Here is a 12,476-nt window from a genome sequence, read left to right as displayed (position 1 = left end):
GGCTGATCACTAACCTAGGTCGTGTCGTGTGCTTCCGTGGTGCCATTTCAAAAAATAAAAAGAAAATTAAGAGTAAGAGAACCGACAATTACCTGAACGAGTGAGGATTGATGAAGTGCTGAAAATCCTGTGCAGTCGGCTTGTCAGAACAGGCGGTAGGCAGAAAAGGTCCAAAATGTCAGACAAGTTCAGGGGTCCGAATGTTCTCTCAAAAAGTTCTCAAGTGTGAAAATAACTAAAGTCAACACTCCCTTATATAGGCGAAGTGAGAAGGCGAAGGGTCACTTTCAGAATTCAAAATTTGGGCGGGAAAATCTCTCGGCCTTTCGCCGACTGACACCTGTAGCAGGCCGTCGCCTGTTACAGTGCGGCACCTGTCACAGGTAACACGTGACCAGTCACGTGCCACCTGTGAGGGGAAAATGATTAGGGGATTTTGCTCCCACCAATCGGAATGCGCCACGTGGGCCAATCAGGTCCTGCCAAGTGTCCTCCAGTTGGAACTGTCAGGGCTTGCCACGTGGCACACGCTTATTCGTCCACCTTGGACCTATTATGTCATGACACGTGACATACTCCATGCCTAATGGAGAAACCGGCCACCCAGGCCCAACTTCCGAGGGAAGCCCAATCAGCCCTAGGTTAACCTAAACCTAGGATTGGCACGTTTCCCAAGGTTATAAATACCTCCCTTAATCCTCATTAAGGGGGATTACAAATTGATTACATATTGATTACACACGAATTACACAGAGATAATAGGCTGATCACGCTAACAAAACAGATTACGCTAAAAACTCACATTAAACACTCTCACCTAGAGAGACCCAATCACTTTAATTTCCGCATTAATTACTCCTTAATCAAGTACTAACTTGATCGTTGGAGGCGGAGCTCCCACCACCAGGAGTCTCCGTTGTTTTGCAGGTACAGGCGTCCGGTTCCAGTCTCGGAATTGTAACTCTCCCGCAGGACATCAGAAAACCCCGAAACAATTTCCATTGAATCAGTGACGTGGACGGTAGATTGGGAATTAAAAAAAAGTTGGCTGTATTTTGGGAATTAGAGAATTTCCCAACATTATTTAGGGAAAGCGATGGGGATAGCATATTATATATTATTATTTATTGTTTTTGGCTCGAAAAAAAAAATTCAAGGCCATGCGTATTTACCGATATACCCCTGGGCTGAGACCGACTCCAATCGTCATTGACTTATAAACATTCATTAGTTCGGAGGATGATGGTGAATGATCATAATTCCTAATTCCAACATGCACTCCAAATCCATCTCTTCTCTCTCTCCTCTAAATTCCCCTCAAAAATCAAAACCCATCAAAACCATTCCCAATCACACATTTTCTTGTAAACCCACTGACCCATTTTCCTCACCTTCAAAAAACTCCAATGTTGAGATAAGGGTGTGCACAAACAGGACTTGCAGGAGGCAAGGATCTTTGCAAATTCTTGAAAACCTTTTGGGAATTTCACCTGCCCATGTTTCTGTAACGTCCTGCGGCTGTCTCGGCCGCTGCGGTAGTGGTCCTAACCTTGTGGTATTGCCTCCTGCAGCCATGATTAGCCATTGTGGGACGGCGGCTCGTACCGCTGAGCTCATGGTTGAGGTCTGTGGTGCAGGGGTTGATGATTTTGATCTTGCTAAGAGGAGCTTGGATGCTCTTGCTTTTAGGAAGAGGGCTGAGGTTGAATTTGAGAAGCAAAACTACTCTGAAGCTGAAAATTTATATTCTCAGGTACTAATACTATTAAATAATATAGTAGATATAGAAATGTTATATACTGAAATTTTATTAATGCAGTATATTTTGTGTTACATAGAATGTTATTGAAGTTGGGTGGATTGGAATACTTTAGATGATTTTTTTTTTTTTTCAATATTTTGTTTAAATATAATGGGTTATTGTTTAATTTATGTAGTGGTTCATGTGTTATTGAATAACAGATAACTAGATATTGTTTGGGTTGATTTGACCGGGTTTTCTTGCATAATGTGATTAGTGCTAGTACCTAGATGGAAGGTCTAATTTTTTATGTTAATATTATAAATGTTAGCTTTGTGCAATAACTAGGATTTGTGCTAGATTATGTTTAATAAGGTGTCATAGTGTACGAAAAATCTTCAAATGAGGAGATAAAGATTTGAAAAGGAGGTGAGCAGAAGAGAGAAAGGTAGGATATCCACATCAAAATGTAGCGTTGCAAGCCTAAGTGTGCTATGTAATTACAAAAAGATCTATCACCAACCTAAGATAAGCACCTGTAGAGCAAATTATCTAGTCCAAACTGACTATACTTCCCAAAAGGCTAATCAAAGGCTACATATCAATCATTCCACAACCAAACTCAACGATTCTCATAATGCATTCATGTCAATAAGGGTAAAACCATGAAGCACAAATTCAAAATAAACATCGAGCAAATATGCACAAACAATACCAACAACTGACTCTTAGCAAGCTAATATACTCGCACACCAGAAGTTTAGCATCCATTTTCCAACCTAAAAAAAAAATATTTAATTAAGAATAAGCAACCCTGCCCCCCCCCCCCCCCACCCCAGCTAGCGATTGACACCAACCTTTATATCCAAAGGATTATGAGAGAAGGTGGGTAGGTAAACTGGTGGCTAATCCCCTTCTTGACCAGGTGAATTGATAAAGTTATAATTAGGATCAACATCGCTGTAGTTGACCAGGTATTTACACAGGGAGGCAAGTCATAGTCTGGGGCCGGTTAGTAGTGGCTATAATTGGGTTTACCCTGAGCACCCCCAACCACCGTCAAATTCGAGTGGAAACCCGTAATGACCCCTTATGCATATCTTGTTACCATTCCGGTAAATGTGGGATCTAGTCAATAAAGGACTAGTTACTCTTGGGGAGTAATCTTCTATATTTTCGTCTTTTCCAATTTTAATATTATCAAACTTAAGCTGAATCATGTAATTTGACAACCTTCATTTTCTCGATTCCTTAAAATTTATTTTTCAAGGACCGTGAAAGTCTAGATGGCTACTACAATAAGGGGGGGTGAATTGTAGTATATGTGAAATAATGAACTTTTTTGCGGAATTTAAACTAAGTAAAAAAATAGAGAGATATGATATGGGTTTTTCTGAATTTCCACTATGTAAATCAAACTCTTTTACAAGTGAATAATACACCCGTAACAAGTCCCACAAGAACGGAACTTGTTCCCAACTCTCTCAGACTCTGAAATTTCCTTCACCTCACAGATTACAACTCTCACAATCCCCAAGATCTTAATTACAATAAGTAATACAAGACCTAATGCACTTAATATAAGAAGTTGGAACTCTCCTCTCGTTATTACTCACTTGAATATTATGCTCAAGAAAGTGTGCATGAGTATTTATAGAGAAGGCTTAGTCATTAACCTCCCACTATAATCACGTACACATGTCAACACCCCACTAACATATTGTGGAGTAATCGTGACAGATGGTGATCATGATGGAGGTTTTCTAGCCTTGCTCACCAATCCACTATCTCAACAACTTGCTAAATATTTGCTTTAAGAAAACCGTATAAGGAGAACAAATAAAACCGTTTATTGACTTCTTCAAAATAATATTTATTAAGAAGATAGTTTGTTAAAAAGGATATTTATAAAATACTTTATTTAAATATTAAGATAAAGAAGATAATTAAACTGGAAAGATAATAATACAATTCTATTCATTTAAATATTGAACCAGTTGAAAAGATATTTTTGTTTCAAAAGATAATAAATTAATTTTATTAATTTATTAATAAAACAATAATATCCGATTTCATTAAAGCAGTAGACTAATATAAAATATACTTTGTTATAAACTTATTAAAAATAGTTTTATCATAATTCTCAAAAACAATTTTTATACTCCAGTTTAACGTGTTTATTAATAACGTGCCTCATTGAATTCCATAACAACTTATATTGTAAGTGCTTACAATTAATCTAGAATGAGATATTGCACGAGGTGATTTCATGAATGCTGCTCCACATTCTTTAATTTGTGTTCCTACTACGGAACGGACTTTGTTGCTTGAACCTTTTATTCACCAAAGACTTAAAACGCTCATTACTCAAGTTTGTCAGTTTGTCCATCAAAACCAAAAGGGTCAACAGACCGCATGCTTGTTTTTCCTGAGGTAGCATTCATTATTCAAGGAAATACCGAGCAATTACCGAGTTTGTGGCAGCTAGATGATATCTTGCTAATGGTACTTTTTTAGCCAGTTAATTGCTCTCTTATTTCATCAAATTCTCATATGCCAAGGCACCAAAAACAACTTTCACTTGGATGCTCTAATACTTGTAATTGTCATCATTAAATAGTGAGACATCATGTTGGTGTGTGCTTGAAAATGCCATTTTGATTTTTTTTATTTATTTATTTTTTAATTATGAAATATATCAAACATTACAGAAATCATACTAGAACCTTCTTGGTTATTGTGCTATTGTGCATGAATACTTTGTTACAAATAAATTGAACATGTGAGTATATGATTTTTATATAATTCTTTTGTAATTTTTATCTTATACTTCCTCCATTTCAAATTAGTTGACACGTTTCTTTTAACTGTAAATTTCTCTATTTATCAATAAGTGTACATTATAAAAAGTTGATTTTTTTAAAACCAAACATTGTGAAGAATCTAAGGTCTCACATGACTATAATTTTTCATATATAATCACAAAAGCTAATCAAAGTAAAGTTTGTGAATAGTATCAAAAGTCAAAATGTGTTAACAATTTTGGAACGGAGGAAGAATTTTACAATGCTTATATAACAATTTTATTTACGTAAGCACCATAAACAATTGACTTAAACTTGGAAGATTAATAAAACAAAATCAAAAGTAATACGGATTATAGTATAACTAAAAATAATCTGTTAATTTCGAGAGATTGAAGGAGGTTTCTCAACTGTTTTCAACATTTAATTATAGAAGCTAAGAAACATGTTGCTATGAAACAACAGTATTTCTTTATCTTTTATGGTAATGATGTGAGCATAAGATTGGAGCCCAAATTCAGCTTTTTTCAAGCATAAAATTTTTGTTATATGTACTGAAACTATTTCCTGTGGCTTGCAAAAATTAAACATTCTCTAATTGAAAAAAAATCTACTGAGGTTAGAGAGTTCAGGCAAAAGTGTGTCACTCAGTTTTCCATCTTCAAGCATAATCAATGTCACTCTTTAAGATCTTAGTATGAACTTATTGGTAGAAGTGCTAACACTAATTTATTTGCTATTTCAGGCGATAGAAGCTAAACCAATAGGAGGCGTTCATATTACATACAAGGGCAGGTTTGTAAATGTGCATGTCTTATTGCATGCTGAAAATAAAGGCACTTATTTCAATACTTAAAATTAAACCCTCTTAACAAAAAGTTTTAAGGAGTGAATTATGTTTTACATGACTTATGAGTTAGGTAGCTGACAGCTTCACTATTCTGTGTTGGTTTAATATTTTTGTTCATTAGAATGTTTCTTACTATTTATTGCATGTGACTTCTACCATAGAATGAAGCATTCACCTTTCAATTTAGAAGTTGTCTTCATTGAATAAGTGAGCATCCTATCTCCAATTCAGGTCTGCTGTAAGGTTGGCATCAGGCAACTTCAGTGGGGCTCTTGAAGATGTTAGAGAAGCTCTAGTATATGCCCCACTGTATGCTGAGGTGGGTGGTGACATGTGGTTTTCACTGTAGGAAGCTTCATGGGAATTCGTGATTTTTAACGCACTTTTGACTGAGTAATTCAGGGTGATGTCAAAGTTTAGTTTAGTTATCTTTATTGATGAAGCTTGCATCCTCCTCGAATTACAGATGGTAACTTGCTTCTACGGAAGATGTGCCACTGACGTTCTGTTGAAATTTAAGAGAATAATTATGGCTTATGGTTTATGCTTGATAATACTATTACTTTTCAAATGTCGGTGTAGGGTATAAGGTATTTTACATGTTTTGCAAGTCACATGGTCGATCATGCTTTATGATTCATAAAATTATCTAGAAATCAAGAAATGAACAAGTGACGTAGAAAGAAACACAAGGGTCATCCCAGTCCCAGTGCAGGGTGCTACTCGACATGGGTGGGTCATTATATTGTCATTGTGTAAGTCATATGGTTAACTGTGCATATAGTTATTTTGTGCTGTTTCGGTAATGAATATGTGCCTCTTGAAAGTAATATTTGGATCACATAGACAATATACTAAGTAGCTTGTCAAAGTTAATTTTGCATTTTAAGAAAACTTAGTGATGAGGCAATGAAAATAGTTAACTCATTCATGACATACTATCTGATTTTTCAAGGTTTAGTTTTTTTATGTCTCTGTATGTAAATTCTTAAACAAAATCCTCTGTCATTTCTATGGCAGTGCTACTTCATCTCAAACTATCTCTTTTTCTTCATAGATTTTCAATACCTTCCATTACCATTGGTAATGGAAATTTATAAATCAAGTAATTTTAATTACCACTTGGGGAATAGTATTTGGTGTTAATGGAAATTTATGAAGCAGAAACACAAGTCTGGGGATAGAGTTGCATTACCAAAGACATTAAGATTTTTCTTGTATAATTAAGCTTAAAATTCATTCTCATTACCACCATCTAGTACTACCTACCAAACGGGCCGTAAATGTCCTTGAACTAAATTCATTTCAATGACAATAACAAGTTTATAACTAAATTCAATGTGTTGATAAGATTTTTTTTATTTTATTTAATTTTTTTTATGGTGGGACTTAAGACATATTTTTAGGAAAAGATTAACGGATGGACTTAAAAAATGTAGACAAAGCTTCACTACAAAGTTTTGATAAGTTGATCACCCAATTTTGCTTATGGAAACTGTTAGCATTTTTTTTTCTTTTGGTTTTGTTGATAGTTTAATAGGGGCACTTTAGAATATCTTCTTGGTCCCTGGGAAGCACCACCATGGTGTGTTGAATTCCATTTTTTATTACTCCAATAGTAAAATTTTCAAGCTCATGGTGTGGAGTGTGGACATGCAAAAGCAACTTGAAATGATGCACTTGAGTGCAAATTTTAAACTAAGTGGATCTTTAGAAGCATATTATGCTTAATTGTTGATTGTAATGCCATCTCTTGTGAAATATGAGGAAGGTGATTCTTTTCTTTTTCACGAAATGTAGGTTGATAGTGGAAAGAAAAAAAAGCCTAGCAAGGCATGTACCATTATATAAAATGGAAACAAAACTGGGAATGATATGGTTGTGAAAGATGGAAATCTCTCTTAAGCAAGGCATGTAACATTATATAAAATTTTAATGCCTCTTTTGACTTTTTGAGTAATAGAGGCATCAAAAGATAAGCTGTAAACAAGTTGAGAAAAAAAGTTTTTCCAGGGGTAACAATGACTTGAGATAGTGAAATGGCTTTGAGGTGTGTTTTGATATAGTTCATCAGGAAAACACCAAGGATTCTACATATATTAACAATTCAATCAATGGAATCCAAACTCATTGAAAATATGTGTTCAATTAGCAATGCCTAGGCATTTTGCTTACTGTACTTTGTTGTGTGTTACTATGAGACGAGAGCATGAGGCTTATAACATACTTTGTAGTGGATATGCTAGCTGATTTCAACTCTAAGATTCTATTTTCCTAGGATGGATTGATAAATAAAGGTTCTTACGTCGTATTCTTTCAGATTGGGATACTTGTACAAGAATTATCCCTTTACACTTTTGGCACTAGATATAAATGAAGTCTGCATCATATGCCTATTTCCCTTTATGCTTGCATTGGCCTGGTGAAATAGTCAACGTTTATTCAGTGAAGACATACACTTGTAAAGAATGGAATTTTGTAATCTTGTGCTAGAAAGGGTAGTGTCTCACAACTTAAGACAGAGCCAATGCGAAATACTAAAACTAATGGTTATAATATGGAAATTCATTGCAATCATACATTTATTTGTTATAGTATTGTGTTGGAGGTATCTGACAGTTTTCAAAATCTTAGGCTTATATTTGCCAAGGCGATATTTTCTTAGCAATGGATCAACTAGAAGATGCTGAGGGATCGTATGCCATAGCTTTGAACAGTGATCCTTCTCTCCGTCGTTCAAAAGCTTTTAAGGTAAGGTCACTTGGAAATTTTATGTATTTTAGTCAGTCTACTTGGTCTTTATGTGTTTGCAGCTAGTACTGCATATGATAAGTAGGCTATGATCCAGTACTACTATGGAAAATATGATGTAGAAAGTTTACACCACCCAATAATTTGGGCTATTATGATGATGCTGCTATATGTTGTAACATAATTGAATACATCCCTTATTCCTGCCTTCCATGAACCATGAACTTAATAACATTGGCCTTGCTTTCCGAACCACCAAAAGTTTATGGTGGATTAACTTTTTGATGCATATTATTTACTGGTTTTAAAGTGTCAAGTGCTGCAATTATTTGGTACAGGCTCGATTTCAGATGCTTCTAGAGAAAATGACTTCTGTAGCCATGTCTTGACTAGCTAAGAATTTTGCTGCTGTGACTGAAGATGGATATCTTCTACGTTGTTCAGGTTTGGTTTCTTCTTAATATAATCTCCATAGATATTAATTCTGTTGTATTCTCCGCATACGTGTCTTCTCCCCTACACTATGTTTGGATAGAAAGAAACAGATGGAACGGAAGAGAAGAGAAAAGGAAGGATGCATCATTTGTTTGTATACCTAATGCAAGGAGAGAAGGGGAGGGAATTGGGAGGATTCATTTTCCTTCCCCTTTTAATAAACCAAATCCCTTCATTGTTGGAGAGATTTGGTAGGGAAATGGAAGTTCACCTTCTCCCTCCCCTCACCTCCCCTTCCCTTCCCTCTTTTTCCTGCCCCTCCCTTTCCCTTCACTATTGTTATCCAAACATAGTGTAAATGAGGAGTTGGCTATTCTACTTTGTATGATAATCTCCTTTACTTGAAATTGTGCTTCCATAATCATCTGTTTTTTTTTCCCCAAATATATTAACATTTAAATTCTCTGTACATCTGTTGTTTGATTTTCTCTAGTGTAAGTTTTTGGCTGCATTTGTCACATATTTGGATCCTAGCAAGACATTTGTTTCGTCGTGAACATAATTTTAAAGCCTTAGTTGTAGTACTCTGCTTCCTGCCAGTTTTTGGGGAGCTTTTTCTGCTATGGTTTTTATATCCATCTATTCCAGCAAATGTTCTATCAAAAAGATTATGTGAGATGAAGTTACCAAAAATCAACCCTCTGTCTTGCCGCCCTCGCTGTCGTTCTCTCTCTCTCTCTGCTTTTGTACTTTTGGCATTGTATACTCAAGGTATCTCCAAAATTGTGTTCAACATTTCTGAATAATTCATGTACTCAATGCAAACAGGTTCTCAACTTCTCCTTTTGTGACGATTGGCACCAAGTTTGATCATTTATATTCAATTTCCCCCCTAATCACATTAGGGAAATAATTATAAAAGTGCGATCTTGTGAAAAATCTTTATGAGATAATACCATTATATCATGCTTATGAATCAGTGTATGATTTTGTCAAATTTAACAATCAGAATTGGCATATTTTGACTTGAAAGTTGAAACGCTGACAGAGGTATAGCTTCCGTTTGCATATCAATGAATCTGAACTTCTGAAGTACCCATAATTTATCTGGGTTATGAACTCATTGACTTGCTAGTGTCTTAGTATTTTGTATGTTTTATTTGATTTATCAAACTACCACAAAAACAAGTTATTGTAGAAATCCTGGCATCTTATCATCTTATGCCAATTTCACTTTTTCAGAGTAGTCATCTCACTTATGCTCCAACCTTTTACAAGTACATAATCTTTAATGAAGCATGTGATGATCCAAGCAGCTCAATCATGGACTCAAGCTGCACAGCAAGCAGATGCAACCAATCCGAGCTACTGGTTTACTCGAGGCTCCTATTGGCTTTTATCACATCGCCCTGCTCAACAGATTATAGTTAGTTATTATGACTTATGAGGAAAAGTCTGTCAAAGTTTGTAAGCTCTTTCATTTCAGTTGTATAAGTAATGATCGTACTTGCTGTATGCCTGTAATCATAATTCTCATGCTTAATTAAATGAGCTTAATTTCTCTCTCTAGATCTTTTATATTTAAACAGAAAATTCGATCCATGGGTAGTTTGTATTTATAAGATGTTTTAACAAAAATCTTTCATAAATGTCATTTTGTATAAAAATCGAAAGTATGAGGCTATCAATAACAATCGAAAAAAAAGAGTTGGCCACCAATGAAAAAGTCAATAGTATAGAGCTATCATCGAGAAGTCCAGAAGATTCCTAAAAATCCAATATATAAAAAAATCCAAGATGGTTTAGTTTGTGTTGTTTTCGATCTGAGTATTTTTGGGTCAATTATTTCAAGCGGAAACTGGTTTAGATCATTTTGGGTATCGGTTTATTTTGGTTCAAGTCATTTCGAATACTGGGTAATTTATGTTAAGTTCAATTCGGATATAGCCTCAATTGATTCGGGTTAGAATCAAGTCAGATCACTACGGTTATCGGGTAATTTTGGGTCGAGTAAAAGCAAGTCGGTTCACTTTGAGTATTAGATCAGATTTTTGAAGCGGATCAACTCCAATACGAGTCGGGTTGGGTTTTTATTCGAGTCACTTTGGTTTTCGAGCGAGTTTCCAATTGTTGATTTGAGTCTAGATTGGTTCTTGAGTCGAGTATGTCAAGCCATGTAATTGGATTTGGCCATTTGGGTCAGTTTGTCAAGTCTATGCAAATAAAACTGACATACTTAAAAAAACTTATATCAATGTTAATAGTAGTGACACTTTATATTATGTATTACTCGGGTAGTAATTAACATTTTACTCTGTATTTCCTTTTCTTTTAATTACAATGATGAAAATTTTACACTAACCACACACTCTTTTCTAGCCGTCTTTTGTAATTTATATTGTAGAAAAACAGAGTCGTGTGGATAAATTTGTCTTGATATATATCAAAATACTACCTCTGTTAACAGTTATTTGCAACATTTACCAAAAAAAGATGCTAACTATTATTTGCAACAAACTTATTTCTTTCCTATTTTAGTAACTTTTTTATGTCAAAATGACTAAAATACTCTCATTTAAAAATTATTAGCACATAATATTACACATAATTACACAACATTATAACCTTAATCTAAATTAATTATCTTTCTCTCACCTGAGGTACCAACACACCGAACCACCAAAGTCATCTCCTTCATCTCTCATTTCAGCTTTCTCTCTCCTTCATCTCTCATCTCTCTTCAAATTCCAATCCATCTTACTAGTTGGTTTCAGATCTGATTATTTGTGGGTGGTTTGCTTGATTCTTGGTTGGATTTGGTGGCTTGTGGGTGGACTTGCAGGTTTGTGGGGGTGGTTCGTGGGTGGGTTTGTTTATCGAGTGGTTCGGGGGTATTGGTGGTGTGTGGGATTTGGAGGTTCGTCGGTGTTGTTGGTGGTTCGTGGGGGTGGTTTTAATGGTAGTAGAAGGGTTTCAGTGGTTTGTCGGTGATTTTGGTGGTTCGTGGGGGTGGCTTTGGTGGTTCATCTAATCGGGATTTGGTGGTTCGTCGAAGGGTTAAGGTGATTAGTCGGTGATTTTGTTGGCTTCGTGGTTGGGTTTCGGTGGTGGTTTTGAGTTCTGGGTTTCGGTGGTTTGGGAATTTTTTTAATTGTTTTTTTTTTTTGTAGGATTAATACTTAACCACATGCCCTTAATTTTCAATAATCATACTTTAAAACTTTTGCCTAGGATTCCGCACAGACCCCTTTATTGCAAATAACTGTTAACGGAGGTAGTATTAAATTTTTATAATTTTTATTAAAAGATATTTAAGATGACAAATACTCCCTCCGCCCGAGGTTATCTGCAACATTTGCCAAAAACGGATGCTTTTATTATCTGCAACAAATTTTTTTATTTCCTTTTCTGGTAAAGTTTTACCCCATAATTTACTGTTTTACCCTTACTTAAAAAACAAAACATACTTTACAATTAACTAATTACTTATAGTTATCTACTAATAATCTAATCCCCCCCCCCCTTAATGATTCCCTCAAAATAAAAACCCCCTCATCTCCCTTATCAATCTCCCAACCACCCCATTGAATGAACTTCATTGAATTTGCCCAGATGTTTCTGCCCAGATTAATTGCTAGGGTCTGGATTTCTCCAAATTTTTTGTTTAAACCTCTTCGCATCCCTCTTTACTCTCATTTGTCTCACACACTCTCTCTCCTGTTCTACGTAACTTTTTCTTGTTCTTCTCTCTATGAAACCCTAAAATTCCATTTCTTCAGATCTGAGGAAAATCATGAGTAACTTCAACGATCTAAAGGAGTCCCCTAAACCAAACACTCCAGAAAGTGAAATTGAGCCATCTTTCACTAGGTACAACTTCCAGAGAGGGTCTGGG

At 35.4% G+C, this 12,476-nt stretch overlaps 1 protein-coding gene across 1 annotated transcript; it reads left to right on the top strand.

Moving 5' to 3' along the window:
* Positions 1 to 1,044: 1,044 nt before the first annotated feature.
* Positions 1,045 to 10,150, top strand: LOC110692132. Its single transcript, XM_021869120.1, has 6 exons — positions 1,045 to 1,753; positions 5,291 to 5,340; positions 5,627 to 5,714; positions 8,030 to 8,146; positions 8,485 to 8,590; positions 9,824 to 10,150. The coding sequence occupies exons 1-5, from the start codon at positions 1,250 to 1,252 to the stop codon at positions 8,533 to 8,535; spliced, it is 810 nt and encodes a 269-aa protein (XP_021724812.1). The 5' UTR covers positions 1,045 to 1,249; the 3' UTR covers positions 8,536 to 8,590; positions 9,824 to 10,150.
* Positions 10,151 to 12,476: the final 2,326 nt, after the last annotated feature.

The sequence above is a fragment of the Chenopodium quinoa genome, unplaced genomic scaffold (assembly GCF_001683475.1).
Source record: "Chenopodium quinoa cultivar QQ74 unplaced genomic scaffold, ASM168347v1, whole genome shotgun sequence".
In the NCBI taxonomy this organism is placed as follows: Eukaryota; Viridiplantae; Streptophyta; class Magnoliopsida; order Caryophyllales; family Amaranthaceae; genus Chenopodium; species Chenopodium quinoa.
The sequence above is the reverse complement of the archived record's forward strand: the minus strand, read 5'-3'. Positions and strand labels throughout refer to the sequence as shown.

Bases quoted from the DNA above. Each gene is read 5' to 3' on its own strand.
- LOC110692132 (XM_021869120.1), top strand. From the start codon at position 1,250: ATGATCATAATTCCTAATTCCAACATGCACTCCAAATCCATCTCTTCT. The intron at 5,341-5,626 runs GTTTGTAAATGT...TCTCCAATTCAG, and splicing joins CATATTACATACAAGGGCAG to GTCTGCTGTAAGGTTGGCAT. The intron at 5,715-8,029 runs GTGGGTGGTGAC...TCAAAATCTTAG, and splicing joins ATGCCCCACTGTATGCTGAG to GCTTATATTTGCCAAGGCGA.